The 18,565-nt window shown below is 51.0% G+C and overlaps 1 protein-coding gene across 1 annotated transcript in view; it reads left to right on the forward strand.

The window, feature by feature from the left end:
• Positions 1 to 18,565, forward strand: part of exoc4 (exocyst complex component 4) — a 111,347-nt gene that overhangs the window by 66,430 nt on the left and 26,352 nt on the right. The window contains exons 12-15 of the mRNA XM_086147315.1: positions 4,788 to 4,890; positions 5,172 to 5,288; positions 15,991 to 16,127; positions 17,699 to 17,854. Of these exons, the coding sequence (XP_086003441.1) occupies positions 4,788 to 4,890; positions 5,172 to 5,288; positions 15,991 to 16,127; positions 17,699 to 17,854 (513 nt within the window). The remainder of the gene's footprint in view (positions 1 to 4,787; positions 4,891 to 5,171; positions 5,289 to 15,990; positions 16,128 to 17,698; positions 17,855 to 18,565) is intronic.

The raw sequence follows: 18,565 nt of genomic DNA on the forward strand, positions 1-18,565 counted from the left end.
GAAATCACTCGAAAGAGTTTTGTCTTTTGGAGAAAAGGATATTCACTGAGTATGGCCTGTAAAGGCGCGTCACAACAGCAGCTGCACATTTACTATCAGTTTGAAGTCGTGGTGAAATGTGATTTTGCGAGGGCGTAGTTCATATAAAACGCTGCGAGAAGAAATGTCAAGAGTGACAGCGTGAGATGCAATCTCACCCCGGTTTGATGCATCGTGCGCTAGTTTGTTACGGCGGTGAAAGCGTCTGCGCGGGGCCATGCGAAAACACCCTTTCTGTGGAAGCTCCGGCCCGTCGAGTCTGAGCGTCCGTCTGCCGCCTCCCCAGATTTAAGGACGACGACTCCATCTTTTCAGGCCGTATCGTTTCCAATGCCAGGAGATTTAAACCTTTGTCAACCCTGGCCGCCTAAAACTAGGCTACCCACGGCTCATCACTCCCACCGTCAAGAGCGGCTGAAGACCGAACGCGTTTCATCAGTCATTGCCTGCAATTTTTATGGCAAGTTCTTGCAGATTATTTTCTACATTAAAGGGAAAAGACTTTTACCCATTTACTTTTTGGAAAGTACACTTAATGGCTGATAAATGTATCATCTCTTTTCATTTCTGCTCACTGTAAAAGGCTTTTTTGACACACGAGGGCGCGTTGTGACGCCTCTTCTTGGAAGGAGCCCCGCCTCCCGATGGGGTTAGCGAGGAAAAATTTTAAATAAAACATATACATGAGTTAAAAAATGAATGAAATGATGTTCAATAGTGGAGCGGCTGTGGCTCGAGTTCAGGGGTGTCAAACTGATGTCGGTCCGGGAGCCAAATATGGCCTCATTTGATGTCCAGGGGGCCGAACCGGTAAAGTCGGAGGGTAATTACCTACAAGTAACACTCTGTCCAAATATTTCCTTTGCTTTGGTGTAAAGAAAAACAGGTCAATTATAAAAATCTTTCTATGGAATGAGCTGTTCCTGTAATAAATACAACTTGAAATTCATGAAGAAAAGTAAGTGCAATTTCAACAACACTGTGCCTCAGTTCTGTCCTCCCAGTTCTCCGTGCATTTTGTTGTATTTTTCCTCCATAGCGAGTCTCACAGTGGCACCGAAACTTGCTGCATCCACACCGAGCATACGGGTCTCTTATTAACCTCAACCAACAAATAAGAAGTGGTCCGTTTTTCCTGGAACGTCGTACTCTCCGTGTCCATTTTTTTTTGACAACGACATCTTGCTGCTGAGGTTGTCGGGTTCAATGGAAAAGCAAGTACATTTCTAACAATAAGTAAAAATGCCATTTACAGACCCGGAAGCCGCATTGCTGCCATCGGCTGTAAGTCACATCGTGTTGTGCCATGTTGCTAACACTGACTAAACAGTGCAACCCTAGCAGACAATATAGGAACTGCATTTTTATTCTAAAAAGTAGTTCATTATTTTTATGTATTTTTTTCAAATTGTCGATTCATTCCACGGGCCGGATTGGTTCCCCTGGCGGGCCGGTACTGGCCCGCAGACCGTACCTTTGACTGTTCTAGTAGTTGGAGGTTGAAGGTTGCATCCTCAGCTGCTCCCATCTGCATGTCAAAGTGCCTTTGGGCAAAGCACTGCCCCCCCCCCCCTTGCTCCCAGCGGTATGCTTCGACCCTCCAAGGCAGCTCAGTGTGAGTGTCAACGGGCAAATGTGGAAGAATTGGGCAGCACGGTGTTTGGGGAGTCTCCATTCAGGTTCCTCCCACCGTCCAAACACATGCAGGAGGTTCATTGGAGAGCCCACATTGTCCAGATGCGTGTATGAAATGGCAAACGGTCGGATGTCTCTATACGACGGGATCCGGAAAGCTCCACGCCGTCCATCTGAACTGAAGAAGCCTCTCGGACGAGAGGCGAAACGTCTTCAAGGGAAGGAAATCAAGTCCAGTTACCGCGAGAAGAAGATGAGTGTGAATGGCTGTGCGTCGTTATCTGACGTGTCTTAGAGGGTGAACGTCACCTCATGACGTGCTGATGAGAGGGTGAACGTCGGCCCTGAGATGCCCCTTTCCAGGGTGGCAGCCGAGGTCGTCTCCAGCCCCCAGGAGAAGCCTTGTAGATCCCACATGGATGAAAGACGAATGGCCTGTATTGACATTAAACGGCCGCACATTTCATCGGACGCCGCTGTTTCGGAGGGCGAGAAGTTCTGCAGACCCCTCAGGATGCGGCGCTCGCTCGCCAGTGAGGGAGGACTTCAGGAGATGTGAGTGTTATGATAATGAGCTCCGGGAGATTTTGTTCTTTGAGGATCTATTTTGGAATCTTTAAGCTCTTCTGCTCCACATGCTATCCTGCCATTTGCATTTTAACTAGTCCATCTGCTCAATAGTCCACATGATTCCGCTAATTCCTCACTAAGTGTTGTGTTTAATGCGAGACGTCTCTCTCGCTCAACCTACTCTTCTTTTTTCCTCCTCCTTCTTTAAGTCCCAGTCGCCGCCACCGAACTTCCTGTCGACACTCAGGGGCCAGATATCCTGGTGTCGGGGCGTGCGGCGCCGCTCCAGATGGCAGTCTGGATAGACAAAGCGCTTTTACAGCCCCGTCCCCGCTACATTACTCAAACGTTATCGCCCGTGCCTACAAAAATCCATCTGTGCTCGCACACTAACTCGGAGATCCATCATCCTGACGCTTATATCGAAACAATGACAATAATGACAACGCGAGATGAATCTCACGGCAAATATGACGCGTCTTTACGCTCGCGTCCTTTTCTTTTTTTTTTTTTTTTCTTTTTTTTTGAGGCCTAAAAGAAATAAAATTGATTTTTTTTTTTTTTTTTTCGATGAAGTCGTCAGCAGAAATTGTGTATTTTCCGTGGCGGAGGAGTGTTTAGGTTCCGCCGTCTACATATTTATACGGAGGAACCATGTCAAGCCTTCATTGTTTTGTGAGCCTGACGGTTTTAATGAGGCCACAGAAGAGTTTCTCCCACTTAACTTTCTGTTGTGGTAGACTTTCAGAGGGAATCAATGAAGGATTTAGAAATCGGTTCGAATTTCTTGCTCACTCCGACAAACGGGGTTGTGTGTGCACACACACACCGGGCCTCAGCTGACTAATTGGGTTGAGATGCTGAGCGGTGCGATCTTTGGGTTGGTGTTCCTTTTGCGCCTGTCCGCATTACTTCTTCGCATCTCCATCACCAGAAGCCCGGACGGGGCGGCGCCCGCCGTTTGTACGTGCAAACCGAACAGCCGCCCCGCCGCGCTCGTCGGTTAGGCCTCAATTTACCCGGCCAGCGCAGCCGCCAAAATGTATTTGAAGATCGATGGCACGGAGCGTTCGTGGTAAAGTCAGACTTTGGCGCCGCGTCTTTCCGGGAACCGATCCGGCTACGGACCATTTGAGCCGCTAACCCCGAATCAGCCGGGCCGGTCGCATCCGGAGGGGAAGGCTGGCCGGGCAGGCCGGTCCGTAATCCCTGCTCAGAATACTCAGCGTGACAGAAGGGGAGGACGGGGGGAACTCAAACAAACTGAGGATGGTGAAGAGACAAAAACAAGGCCGCCCGGGGAAACCCGGAGAGCTGAGCTCGCTTAATGTGCAATAATCACCGTCATTCTCATATAGTGGCGTTCTTTGCATCAATATATTCCACGCTCGCGCTCTTCGGGCTCGTAGATTTAGAAATTTGTCCGAAGGAAATGTAAATGTAAAAGCATTTCCACCCATGGATCCGCTGTTAGGATCCTTGCACTCTGCTTGACGCCGTCATTCATTCATTCTTTCACTTCTTATCATCACCTGTGGCAAAATACAGGAATTATCCGGAATATCATTCTTTGAAATAATAAGTTACAATGACCAAATGACCAAAAGACAGGAGGCAGAACTAGAGGTTGCAGAGATGAAGATGTTGAGGTTCTCTTTGGGAGTGACCAGGATGGAGAGGATCAGGAATGAGTCTATCAGAGAAACAGCACATGTTAGATGTTTTGGAGAGAAGGTCAGAGGAGCCAGACTGAGATGGTCGGGTCATGGACAGAGGAGGGATAGAGAATATATCGGTAGACGGATGCTGGAATTGGAGCTGCCAGGCAAGAGGTCTGGAGGAAGACCAAAGAGAAGATTTACGGACGTCGTGAGAGAAGATATGAAGGTAGTTGGTGTGAGAGAGGAGGATCCAGAGAATAGGGTTAGATGGAGAAAGTTGACTCGCTGTGGCGACACCTGGAGGGAAAAGCCGAAAGAAGAAGAAGAAGAAGAAGATATAATAAGTTAGGCATTTCTTAAAACCTCCACGCATTTTTCCCTGAAGCTACAACGTTCTGATGCAGGGGACGCCGCTCACAGAAAGTGTCTCTGAAAATGTATTTGGAAAGCCACCGAGAGGAGCTTCTGTGAGTCCACCTGAACCCCCCTGAAGTGTCCCTGCCTTGATCCACCAAAGCCTTCTGCTCCTCCCTCGCCCCGCTCAGCAGACTCGTCACGGTCTCAACCTACAAATTTTGTAGGTCAAGGATTTTCTTCTTTTTTTTTTTCGTCGAGGAGTTTGATTTATTTGTGCATTTATTTGCGGCGACCGCTCCAGGAGGCGCTCCCTCTTGCGTGCCGAGCCCCGTCGGTCGGCTTTGTGACGACGCCGGTGATTCCCTGACAAACGAGGCGTCGGCCCGCCTCTGCAGAGCCATACGTTACTGTCTGACCTCATCTGACCTCCAAGGTCCGCACGCCCGAGCGCCGCGGCTTTTCCAAATACAAGTTCTCCTCGCCTTCGTCCGCTCGTCAAACCCGCCTCCCGTCTTCTCTGCACAGGTTCATCCAGGAGATCGAGATGAACATGGGGCCCGGCCAGGCCAAGCAGTGCCAGCTCAGGACCTTCCTCACGTACTACATCAACGACCTGTTCCTCAATCAGGTGGGTGCTCCGGGAAACCGCCGTCTCTCAATGTTTGGGATTTTTTTTGGACTTCATTCCTCAAGAGCAAATCCCTCAGCCTGGTCCTGGCCGACCCCCGGCCGGCGGCGCGTCCGCTTCAAACTTGGATGGAGTGATTTAGCAGAATCGTATTTTTTGGCAAATAACAAATCAAATCAAAACAGCGGAGCGCAGGATATATTGTAAGATTACCCAGCTTTATTCAGGGCGCCACGCTGATAACGAAATATGTTTTTCTTACCTCGTCCCGAACTTTTAAGGTGCGAACTGAAATCAACAAAGAAATTGAGTCGGTGAGCAAGGCGGCCGACCCCCTGAAGCTCCTGGCTACCGCCGACACCATGAAGGTCCTGGGCGTGCAGAGGCCGCTGCTGCAGGTGAGGACCAGGGACGGATGCAAAAACACAAATGCTGTGGGTTTTCATGGTGGAGCCGGTGAGATCCCACCCTGAGGTGACACCTTACATTTAGTCACTGCGGACTGGAGGAAGAAAAACGATATTTGGAGTACATTGAGTTTCTAAATCTGTGCGACTTAAACCAAGGGTTCCCACTTTACTCTTTCCACTCAAGTCCTTCACACTGAAAGCTGTAGATGAACTGCATCGTATGCATGCTGTCTCACCTGGTGTGATGGAAGCGCAGCAGATGCAGGGATACAGTCTGCGACCAGTGTTTCAGTCGCCTGCTGAAATCAAACGCAGTGCTTTTACCGCACAACATACGCCACCTTTTCCCAGAACCTGGAGTCATTTCTACGGTCATTTCTCACACTCTGTAAACCCTGGCTTTGAGCAGAGGTGAGACTCGTTCCATTTTACATTACATTACATTACATTTGGCAGACGCTTTCATCCAAAGCGACTTACATTAGAGGACATAAGCACTGCAAATAACACTTGCAAATACAAGATGCACAGGAAATATACAGAACAGTAAGCTTGGGTTAGTTTTGTTTTTGGTTTTTTTGTTTCTTTTTAAGACAAAAATATGCACATATGTACACACACACACACACACACACACACACACTGCATAGCCTAACTTGGTGCTTAACCTGATCTGGGGCATCAGCGCAGTAAAAAGTCCTGAAAGAGAACAGTTTTTACCTGTTTCTTGAAGGTTGAGAGAGATGATGCGAGTCTTGTTGCTTCCGGAAGTTTGTTCCACCACTGAGGTAGTAGAACTGAGAACAGTTTTGCCTGAGATCGCTTAGAGCGAGCAGAAGGTACTGCTAGTAGGTTTGTATTAGAGGAGGTCTTATCATTTGGTTCAGATATGCTGGACCTGTTCCTGAGGTGGTTTTGAAGGCCAGGGTCAGGACCTTGTGCTCGATCCTGGCAGCTACTGGACGAACAGAGGTGTAACATGAGCCCTTTTGGGTTGAGTGAATACCAACCGTGCCGCAGCATTCTGGACCATCTGCGGCGGTTTTATTGCACGAGCGGGTCGTCCAGCTCGGAGGGAATCGCAGTCGTCCAGGCGGGAGATGAACATGGCCTGAACCAACAGCTGTGCCGACTGTTGGGTCAGGGAGGGTCTGATTTTCTGAATGTTGTACGGCACAAATCTGCAGGTCCGGGAAGGTCCATTTTATCAGTAATATGAAAATACACATCGGAACTAGCATGTAGCACACAGGACAATGAGTATGTGCCTCTTCCAGGGATGCATCTGTGTGTGTGTGTGTGTGTGTGTGTGTGTGTGTATCACTTCAGTACCTTTCTTTTTACATTTTTGGCCAGCCAATCTGAGATCTGTTCATGTAGAAGAACATGTAGACTCCAGCAGAAAGCCAAGCAGGGACCTCGTGGATGCGAGGTGGAGGAAGCTGCAACTCCCGTCCCGCCTTTATTCATATTTTCAATTTGAATAATGGATTCCAAGCTTCAAATAAGCAGACGTCGGAGTGTAACCTACATCTTGTCCGTCCCGTTGTCATGGACGACACGGTTCCCTACGGTCAGGTGGTTTCTGTGGTGATTTGCATACGTTCTCCGTCGGCGGCGTCCTGCCTCGGCGCCGGCTCTCGGAGGGAGGAACGTCGGTGGCGGTTCATTACAGGGAGAGAGGCGGTGGGTGTTTGGAGTTCAGCGGGGTCTGTTTACGGCTCAGCCCCCTCCTTAACGAGGAGTGCAGCATCTTGCTAATTATGTTGCCGCGGCTAATGAGCCTTTCTGCTGATAGTGGGGAGTGTAATAAAACACCGCTTTTGTTTGCTTCTTTTTTTGCCTTTTTTTTTTTTTTAATTGGGCTGAATAAAAGAAGCTTCCACACTTTTCCTCCTGCCACTCACATTTGAGGGTCAGGATGGCATCTGTGCGCGAGTGTGTGTGTGTGTGTGTGTGTGCGCGCCTCTGCATCGGTGTGAACGGCGGTTGTGTTACCTCGTGGGACGGCGTGTTTGCTCTCCGATTGGAGAGCCGTCCCACTGTTTTCTTTGATGGCCTTCATCGCCGCTGTCACTGTTGGGAGCGAGCGCTCTCTTCCACAGTGGGCGCCTTTTGCTCTCCGGGTTGTGAGGAGAGCTTCTGATAAAGGGGTTCGACACCCTTTTATCCAGAGAGTATAAAGTAAATGAGGTTTCGCACAAAGCACTTTATGTCTGGAGTTCATAGCTTGGCCAGGTGGCGAATCTGTCTTCCTCTCTGACTGCTATGGATGATTAAAGATTATAGTGACAGTGCTGTGTAATGGCTGCGTGACTTTTCCAATCAGACCTGACCATGTGTGTGTGTGTGTGTGTGTGTGTGTGTGTGTGTGTGCGTGTCCACGTGCATTTGCAAATTTGTCTCCACGCCCATATGCACTGTCTGAGCTCTCTCTAAGCGCCGCCATGCTCCACGCCAGGTGTTATCAGGCTCAGACACCGCTGGCACCGGAGCCGAGCCGGGGCGGGGGGGGGGGACGGGACGGCGGGGGGGCCGATGGCTACAGCACATTAAGCACACACACACACACACACACACACACACACACACACGTCGAGCGCTCGGCCATGGGGGAGCGCGTTTAATGGACGCATCTGCTCTGCGTTGTGCAATAGAACCTTCCTCCAATTTGAAATTGGAGGAAGACATAAGTGTTAAGCATGTGTGATTTTGCGTGTTCTGGAATGAAGCGCTGCGCTTTGCAGCCAAACAGAAGTAGGAGAGCGCTGGCGCATATGCCGCTAGCACAGCAGAACTGTTTTCGGTCCACGCAGATACTCGCTTGGGTTTCCCTCTCTTTCGCCGTCTTTCAAGTATTTGATAAAGACGCCACGGTTGGAACACATCCTCCGCAGCTCCGATCTGGTGAGCGCCACCGTTTATCATCTGCATTCTTGAAACCGACCAACAAGTTGCATTTTGTTTTTCTCAAACTCCGAAAAACCCAAGCATTTCTTAAAAAATAGTTCTGACATCCGTCTTTTTTTTTCACGCATGAATTCTATTGAGATGGCCCGTTAAAACCGCAGCCCATCTTTGAGGTCATGGTATAAAAATGCTGTTGTGGGAATGAGATCATCAGTAACCTTAGCAACCGGCGCTAAGTGATTGTCGCCGTGAAGTCGCGGAAGCTTCAGGAGCCGCGGCCCCTGGAAGGGCCCTGCCCTGGCCGCCGTCCACTTCTTCTGCGTCGGGGTTTGTTGGGGTCTCCATGGCTGCAACGCCGTATGAACCGTCAAATACAAGCGCTTACGCCTTTTATTCAGGACTCCCGTATCCCGGTAAACGTCAGCAGAACCTCGGCTTCTAGCCGGGACGCTTCGCTTCCTGTCTCAGATCTCACCTCGTGTCACAACACTTTTTTTTTTTCATTGTCGCCATAAAATCATCAGTCGTACAAACGTAAGGACGAATGGCATGAGGTGGGATTACCTTTGATAGGTTTTATTTCACGATATTCACCGGTGTACTTCCATAGCATTAAAATTGCTATTCAACACACTGACCGTGTCCGTTTTGACCTTTTGTCCATCGTATCTCCAAGACGCCCAAAGGGACATTGCGGAAAGCGCGGCGCGACAGTCAAGGAGGGTGTGTGATAAGTAGCCTGTAGTACTCGGACCGGCCCCTGGTTAATAAGTAATATTGATATGAACCGTGATCCGCCTATCGTCGGCGCGCAGTTGTGTCAGAACGGCCGGCAGATCATGTATGTATATTATACAGCAATGATATGATTGCAAGCCGGCGCCGGCGATATGTAATGTCCACGAAGGCCGTGAGATAAGAGCTGGCTGGGACACCATATATAGTTCAGGGGGGAAGGTTAATGGCCGTTCATGTGTCTGAGAGATAGCGTAGCCTGTAGCGTCCGTCCAGAGGGGAGCCACAGACAGACACAACACCAGTCCACGTCTTCCCTCATGTACAAATCTGCTTTTATTTTTATTTTTTCTGTGCGCAACTCTCTTCCTCTCTTTGACCTGTCTTGTTTTTTTCATAGACGTCGTGAATAAACTGTGCACGCCGTCAGAAGTGGCGGGATGCGATCTGTCCGGCTCCGGCGTTGCTGCTGATAGATTCATTTAATTAGAGTTGCATGGAGGGAAAGGGGCAAGAGGTGCAGGAGCACCGGGGAATGGACTGGGGAGAGGACGGCTACTCTGCTGGACAGATCAAGAGATTGGCTCCATTTATCTTGGTCGACACACACACACACACACACACACACACACACACACACACCTTCCATGTCCCACAGGCTCGAGCGTGTTCATGTTCATACACATCCGTGCTGCATCCTTGTGGCGGCTGTTGCCATGCCTGCAGAGGATGGAGACATTTGTTTTTTTGCATTGTTTGTTTTCCACTTTAGCTCAGATTCAACACCGGCGTGCACGTGTGTGTGTTTGTGTGTGTGTGTGTGTGTGTGTGTGTGTGTGTGTGTCCGTGACCGGCTCAGGAGAAAGATGAAGATTGATCTGACAAGCTCTCTGTCCGCCACCACAGATACGTTCGGCTGCCGGAGGCTCGCTAATAACATTGACCTTTTGATTTTCATATTCACATGTAGCATTTTGAGAGAGGGGAGGTTGGAAACACACACACACACACACACACACAAACATACGTACACGTGTTAGTGTGTGCTCACACACATCTGCCTCCAGTCACTGTAATGACACTGACCTTTTTTATTTGGGATGATGTGTGCAGGCAAAGCTTATTTGTAGGCTGATCGCTTCCTGTTGATTGGACCCCCCCACACCCAGCCCACACACACACACACACACACACACACACACACACACACACACACACTCATATGCACAGATTAGATGGGGGGATTCTCTTTATTAAGCAGCAACAAACGCCCATCGGCAATCTCTGCAATCACAGCACAATACACCTGTTAGCAGCGTCAGCCTCGCCCTCTGATTGGGACACAAGTGGGATTGGGAGGAAGGAGGGCGTGAGGGTCATTTTTGTTCACACACACACACACACACACACACACACAGAAACGAGCAAGACCCGCACACAGAGAGCAGCCCGTCCCAAAACATTACCAGAAAGAGCAACTCGCTAAAAGCCATCCCTGTGTTTTGCAGTTTCGAGCGCTTCGGCGGAAAATAGTATCCATTTCCTCTGGCGCTGGCGGTGAAATAAAGAATCTAAATGCTTTTCCATCTCGTCAAATGCCCTGCTGGAGTGCCGACGATGTTGCTTGGCATTAAGCAGATTGTGTCTAAAGCATCCAGTTGACAATTTTGCATCTGTTATGCAATATTAAGGGGAAAAAGAGGCGGCGCCACGCAGCTAAAAGCACATGTGGTCCGAGCTTATTTGGCCGCGTTCGACGCGAATGAGATCGTGTGAAATGGACACGCTCGGTATCTTCTCGCTCCACCACTCTGGTCTCTTTGCTAGCCGGCCTTCTGCGCCCGCATCTGGGTTTTCTTTTCGTCCGGATTCCCTTCTTTACCATCTAGCAAGTGTATCGATGGAAGCGCCATTTCCTTGTTTTCGTAGCGAAGCCGAACGCCATCGTTTCGGGGTTCTGAAGTTCAGCCGCTCCTTCTTGGAGGCAAACTTTGGGAAAGTGTTGCGCCTGCCATTCCGGGCCGAGGCGCTGATACTCCTGTGTAAACACCAGGGGATGTTTAAGCAGCCAATCAAAACAAAGCCTGACAGGACGGCAGAAACTCCCGGGGTGATTAGATTCGAGCTGCCGAACCCTGGCGTGCGCTGGGGTTGTTTGCATGGCGTCGCGCACAGACACACACGTCTGATCGCATCACAGATGAGTTATGTGCGTTCGCTATATGTTTCCTAAATAGCGCGTTCGATCTCTTTTACAGCAGCGTTTTCCGGTCTTTTTTTTTTTTTTTTTATAAGCGATTTTTTTTTATTTTTTTTTTCCCAGAACCAAATCATTTTTACATTTTTTTTTCAAGATCTCTCTCTCGCTGCCTTCCTTCCTTCTTCTGCCACTTTCATTACTGCTTAAGGTGCAACACTTGCTACCACCTACCTTCTCGTGGTTTATCTCGCACCGAACACATGTCCTCCCGAGGCTTCCACCCGGCCACCCCGGGCTCGGAGGAACCTTCCATTTCCACAAATATCACACACTCCGCTTTGTTATATTTATAGATCATTACAGCGCACATATATATATATATCTGTGTATCTGTTTCTCCAGACAACATGTCTATCCATGTAACACCTATGCGTATTTGTGCGTGCAGACATACATACACGCACAAAAGCATCAACACCGGTGTTTGTGTGTGTGTGTGTGTGTGTGTGTGTGTGTGTGTGTGTGGTGTGTGTCGTGTGTTGTGATTTGGTGGAAGAGTCACAAAGGCCGAGCCGCTGCAGCCTGAGGAGGCTGATAGGCAGACACATCGTCTTTACCTTTGGAGGGAGGGGGGGGGCTGCGCGCACACACACACACACACACACACACACACACGCATGCAGACACACTTTTACCCTTAGATGCAGACTCTACAGTGAGGCTGAAGTGACATCCATCCTCGCTCTCGTACCACTTCATTTAGTTGCTAAAACAACAAATAAGCGTGTGTGATTTTGGATAATGAATTGTGTTAAAGGTGTGAGGCCCTCCCTCCGACTTCCATTAGCGGGCGATGATACAATCATTATTAATAAAATCGAGCTTTATATTAGTACGGGGGGGAATTAAATTGCAAGTCTTAATTCAGCGGTGATTTCTCGGATGAGTTTGCGTAGAGGCCCCGTATTTCAGCCTGCGTGGGCGTGAGCGGTGTGTATTATGTGTGTGTTTGCGTGCGCGTGTGTGCGCGCACGCTAATGTGGAAGCTCATCTGTAATCAGCCGAGTGTGATATTGCTCCTCATCTCTCAATTAGAATACTTACAAACAGCGCTCTAAGGTTTGCATCAAAGATGACGGCCATGATGAAAGGGATTTCTTTTCCTCCCCATTGGTTGCCCTCCTCCTCCTCTTCCTCCTCCTCCTCCTCTTCCTCCTCTTCCTCTCTTCCTCTCTTCCTCTTTCCCTCTCTTGGAAGATTTCATTTCACACTAATGTATTCATGACGGTTCTCCTCGGCGCCGCCGTCCTGCCGATCACCCGCATCAGGACGGCGGCGTGACGAACCGCGGCTCTCGTCTGTATCAGAAACAGATGTCCGTAGCGACGGGTCCGTCACGGTAATCAATATTTTGTTTAACGCCGCAGCCCGTGAGGGAGGCGACCGCGTAGGACTGGATGGAGGGGTCGTCTTCTGTCGACGCACGACGTAACACGTTTTTTTATCTTTTGCATAAAAAACGCCCATGAAAGCGTCGTTGTAATTATACAGAGTTTGACAAAAGGATTGAAGCGCTGGAGTAGAAGGAGAAAGCCGTGGATCACGTGCGCAGACTCATTTGAATTTTAGATCATATCCCTGCTTGCGACTCCCACAAGGGTCAGGGGCGATTGAATCCTTTTTATAGATGATTCTATACGCGCTCCAGAGGACAAAAGCAAAGCGACGAGTTGTCACAGCTAAAATAAACTTGAATGCAAAACCCACTCACACGCAGCGCGGGGGGGGGGGGGGGGGGGGGGGGTCGGGCGTTTCGGACGAGGGAGCGCGAGCGAGCGAGCGAGCGTGCGAGCGTGCCATCCGGTGTGTGTCGGCGGGTCTCTGGAGTGTAACTGCGCTCTGACTTTGATGAATGATCTGTCAGGGCGACGTCCCACTCAGGCCCCGATCCCTTCCTGCCCCGGAGAGGGGCGGGCAGGTGGGCTCCGTGCAGCCAACGGCTTCTCCAGGAGGAGATCATCCTCGTGCACGCTTTTCTTATCGTGCACGTGTTGTTCCGGCATCCCCGTGTGAATGGCACGGCGGCGCGGCATCACACGAGTCGCAGTTACGGGGGAAGGTGCGAGTGAAACGGCGTGGCCGGAGGGGTTAAACACCGCGACCCCCGGCGTGACCTTGAGGCCGGCACATCCATTCCAAAGGGGGGATTTGTGATCCGTTTCCCCCTCTTGCCCTTTCGTCGTAGCATAGCTTGGAAACACCTTCAGCCCCGAGCCTCGTGGACCTCCCTCTTTATCTGCCTCCATGACATTTGCATTCTTAGAAGTCTTGCATGTTTTATTTTTTCTCGCACACGCGGCGGCGGCGTGCTCACGAACGTCCGAGGCGCCTTTTTGCCGCTGTTTCGCCGACGCCCCCGTATTAACGACACGGACGCATCGCGGCGAATCCCCCCGATCCATCCCGTTGAGCGGCGAGTCCTAACGTCGCCCGATGGCCGCGCTCGCGGGATTCGGGGCCGACGCCATTACAGGAGGAACGCGGGTGTTTTTCACAGGATTGCACGGCGCGTTGACCTTTAAGCGTGCACGTTAGCGTGAGAGAAAGCCCTGCCACGCCGTCGTCTCCCGTGCACCGGCCGGGTAAGACGGAGTGGAGTCGCACGGCACCCCTTCCTCGCTCGCCCACCCTCCCTCAATCTGTCTCTTGATTACTTTTTAATGATTTCTGCTGCCTAAGACAAATGGCTGTGTTAAATGAGCAGAATTAGACAAGGGAGCGAAGCGCCGGAGCATTTGTTAGAGCACCAGTAATGGATGGAGGATCCATTGTTTACACTTCTCCATTCACGCGCTTGGCTCGCTGTCAAGCTCTATTACTTAAGGCGGGAGCACCGGGAGCGGCGCCCCGGCGGCGGGATTCCGCCGGCGCGTCAAATTTTTTTGGCAAAGGCCTGTTGTTATTATCGCCCCCCTCCCCCTCCTCCCCAATTAGGTTATGTTTCTTCAGGATCAGGAAAGCCACAGGCCCGGTTGCAGCTCAGGACGCTCTTGTTGTATTTGAATGCTAATGGAAATATATGCCGACATATCTGACGCACGAGCAGCATCGTTCTCCTGCGCCGCGTCTCTGCTTTCTTTGTGATCCTACTTATTCTCTCATTCTGCAGAACGCCAACTTAGTCCTTCAAAGTGCGCCACCGCCACCCCTCCCGACTCCGAAGCGCTGACCAGAAACTACGCAGGTGTATTTAGAAAAGCAGAGAGTGTTTGTTTTCCTCATTATTACGATTTAAAACCATCTGCCGTGCCGCCGCTGCAAGAAGAAAGTGGTGATAATCCATCGGGACGCTCTGGGCTCGGCTGAGCTTGCCAACAACTTGACCCCCCCGACAAGGTCGCTGTATTTCCCCCGACCTCGGCGGGCTGACCGAGGAGGATCCGTCATTTTACTTTGTGTGTTTCTGATCAATGTTTGCCCTCAGTGCTGCCGCCTCCAGCGTCTTTACACGCATCCAATCCAGCCATAGGAAATGGATGATTAACGTAATCCTAGTCCACGATGGAGCTAGTTTATTCAGGCTTGGATGATAAGAGTTGTTTTAGCATCAGCTCCTTCATGACTGCAAACAGGAGTGTCTCAGCCAGAAGCTCCCAGGTTGGATTCCCTTGGAACCCCAAGGTCTGCGTGGGGTTCCACCGGGTTCCTCCCTCAGTCCCGACACATGCAGGAGCTTCAGGAGACCCGAATGCGTGAATGAGAGGGCGAACGGCGGCGTGTCTCTGCCCATTGGTCCGGAAATGAGCCCCGCCTCTCGGCCAATCCCGGCCGGGATAGACCCCAGTCCCCCCCCCGACCCTGAGTGACGGCTAAATGGCGTAAATGATGAATGAATGAAGGAATGAGTATCTCGGCGTACAAGAGGGGGATCGTCAGGCTTTGCTCCGACACAAACCTCTGCCGTCCCAGAGTGGATGCAGGAAGATATGACTATTACTGGGGACGCTGGGAAGATTGGTTAAGAAACTGGAACACACACTGAGTTGTAATCTCATTTAACAGCTCCCGAATTGCCCAAAGGTGTGTGTTTTGACATGATTGCTGTGTGCGCATGTGTGTGTGTGTGTGTGTGTGTGTGTGTGTGTGTGTGGCTGCAGAGCTCCTCTGCTCTTCCAGGGCCGGCTATTAGTCACGCAGGAGTGGCTAATCTGTAATGGCTGCTGTCACAGCACTGCTGTGGCTGCCGGTGACGCTCACACTGCACCAAAATTCACTCGGTCTGAGAACAAACACCACAGCAAAGTTCTAAACACACACACACACACACACACACACACAAAATATGTCCAGTCACTGTGACTCACATCTACAGACTCATCTATTCCCCCAAATGCGTTAAAGCTGCAGGTGATCCAAAGACGGCTGAAGGTGAATCCGTCCTGTGGATGCTTCCGTTGAACCCCACCTTATTATTTTCCATCGCTTCTTCATCGCGCGTCAAGTGAAGAGCCGGTTTCTCGGGAAATGCGATCTTTATTTGAACACGAGTGAAGTAAACAAGTGGTGATCGGTAACGTCCAAGTAGCTCTCAGTCCCCGCTGAAACTCCGCCGAAGACGGTGGACGGTCCCTGCGGGCGGACGGCGCCCGCCGCGCTGCGGCCGGGTTGAAAGAAGCGGCGGAAAGGCCCGGGTGCACGGGGTCGAAATAATGAGGCGCCGGCGGGGGAAGAAAGAGGCGGGTGAACCGCCGGGTCGACTCCGGATGACGGCGCCGGGGTCGTCGGCAAAATAAAACCGACGGACTCATATTTCCCTCTCTCTCTCTTTCCCGCCCCCCCCTGCAGAGCACAGTGGTGGTGGAGAAGTCCATCCAGGATCTAATGAGCCTCATGCAGGACCTGAGTGCTTATTCCAACCAGTTCCTGGAAATGGTCTGCGACAAGCTCAAAGAGTACAAGGAAATATGCAACACCGCCTACAGGTACGAGATGAGAGACGCCGGCTCTTTGCAAGTGCAGCTGAGGTTTTGGCGCTTTTTCTTTTTTCTTCCGTCTTTCTTGTGGAGGATCACAGAGAGCCGGCCAATGTGTGTTTTGGGCTTTTTGTATGATTGATGTCGATTTTCTACAAAGGATTCGCTCCAGACAGGAAAGTGTCTTTACTCTCCAAGATGTGAAATCTGTGTTTTCCTTTTTTTTTTTTTTTCGTTGTTGTCGTTGTAAATGCATTATACATGCACACCCTTTCACGCGCTCACACACACACATTGGCGCAGTTGCTAGTGCTGTGAAAGGCCATCCGTCTAAGGTTCCCTGGGACCACGTAACACCTGGCCAGGTAAAAGGAGGTCTGCAGAGCGCTGAGGGGAAACGCGAGGGAAGGAAGCTCAGGCCAGGAGATGCAGGAAAGAGCTGGCGGGCGACCGGTGGTCCATCTGGCCTCCGTCACAGGTCAGCCTCGGTCTCGCCGGGGCCTCCGACGGATAAAGGCCAGCCCAAAAAGGGCTGCCAAACTGTGCGTGTGTTTTTTTGCTTTAGCATTCAGCCGCTGACCAGCCTCTACCTCGGCCAATAGGAGCCCCTTCATCTCGCGCTCGGAAACAAAACCCCCGCCGTGCTCGAATTTCACGTACAAGGTATTAGGATTATATTAATTGCGGCGCAGAGACGCCGCCGCCGCGCGCTGGCGGGCTGCCCGGTCCGCCGGGACGCCGAGGCAGACCCGCTGAGAGTCCGCTTCGTGTCCAACCGCTCGCAAACACACACCGGACGCCGCGAGCCGTATTTATTTATCAGTGTTAAGCAGTTAACCTGTGTTTGGATCGCCGGTGGGATTCGGACGACATAACAGAAGGCCGCACGCCATCGGGGTGAATGCGGTCCATCCATCCTCCTTACCTCGGTCGTATGCTGGTAGAAACAGGTGGAAATTAGCCTCTGGTCTCCACAGCTTCACCCGCCGTCCTCTACGGTGCTCTTATCTGCTTATTTGTATTTACACGTGTTATGTTTCCAGACTGCATGTGACCGTAAGGCTTTATTATCTGAACTCCGTTCCCGTCACACAACGTAACAGCGTTTTTTGGCCCCTTAGTTTGAAGCGGCGTGCAGAACTGTGCATAAGTGCCGATGTCACTCGCACAGTTGTTCACTTGTAGACTTTTTATTGTGGAAGATCGTCCAGACATGCGCGCCTCTCAGGCCGAGCAACCGGACGTGTTCGTCGGTGTTTCTCCCGTTTCCCGGTGTTTCATGACCTCTAATGTCACGTCCTTGGAGATGCTTCCTCATTTCTCTGAAGCACCGCCATCCAAACAGTCTGACTACAACGAGCTCCCGCGCAAAATGCATTCTAACATATTTCTAAATGTATGGGAGAAGGCGACAGGAGCAGGAAACGCTGTAGATGGTGGGCCGTTTGTAAACAACACTGCAATCCGTCCGCCGTGTTTCTCTCTTCTGCCATTTCACGGGCTGCGCCACAAACTCTTCCTCCTGCCCATCCTGTCCAGCCCTAATCAGGTTCCTATCTGGCTTCCGTTTGTGTCCGCAGGGGAATGGTCCAGTGCGAGGAGAAGCTGACCATCAGCGCCTCCTGGTCCAAAGACGAGGACATCAGCCGGCTTCTGCAGTCGCTGCCCAACTGGGCCAACATGGCTCAGCCCAGACAGACGCGGCAGAAAAGGGAGGATGAGGAGGACTTTACTCGGTAAACAAGCCACCGCAGAGAAAACAGGCGGCCATGCAAACTTTTACATATGCTTACATGTATTTGCAGCGCTCCAGGAACAACCGCCGCTTGTGCCATCGGGCCAATAATCCCTCCCTCTCATTTTCCCTCTTTACGGAAGGCCTTTTTACAATTTTTTTTTTCCCCCCGTCCGCTAAGATGCACTCATAAAAGAAGCCGTGATTGCTCTTTTAAAACCACCGCTATCTGCAGGAAGTGAGGAAACAGAGGAAACAACAAAATGGGATAAGGAGGCCAGGCGGCCAGCGGGACCGGGGGGGCGGGGGGCGGGAGGAGGGGGGGGGGGGGGGGTCAGTCTTATCGAAATTGCCTTTGAATGCGCTCTTCAGAGAACACTGCTGCTCATCAGAGCGGAATAGTAAAGTAAATATATAAATTGCTCGCGCGGCCAAAGAAAGTCAATCCGCCGGCTCACAATCAGCCTGACGTGCGGGGGGGGGGGACCAGACGGCCGTTTGAATTGTGAGCAATTCAAGTTTTCATCACGATGAAAGGAGGATTAGTTTCTGCACAGCTGGCAACTTTAATAAAGCCTCATTAATAAGCTATACATGCTTGATATTTGCGTGTTTGTGCGTCCGGAGTCCCCGCCGCCCCCATCTGTTGTCTAAAGAAGCGTGATCTGGCGGGCGCCCCGGCGGCTCCGGAGACACGCCTCAACCGCCGTCC

The sequence above is a fragment of the Fistularia commersonii genome, chromosome 5 (genome assembly GCF_037954325.1).
Source record: "Fistularia commersonii isolate RoL2024-O1a breed Wild chromosome 5, RoL_Fcom_v1.0, whole genome shotgun sequence".
NCBI classification, from domain to species: domain Eukaryota; kingdom Metazoa; phylum Chordata; class Actinopteri; order Syngnathiformes; family Fistulariidae; genus Fistularia; species Fistularia commersonii.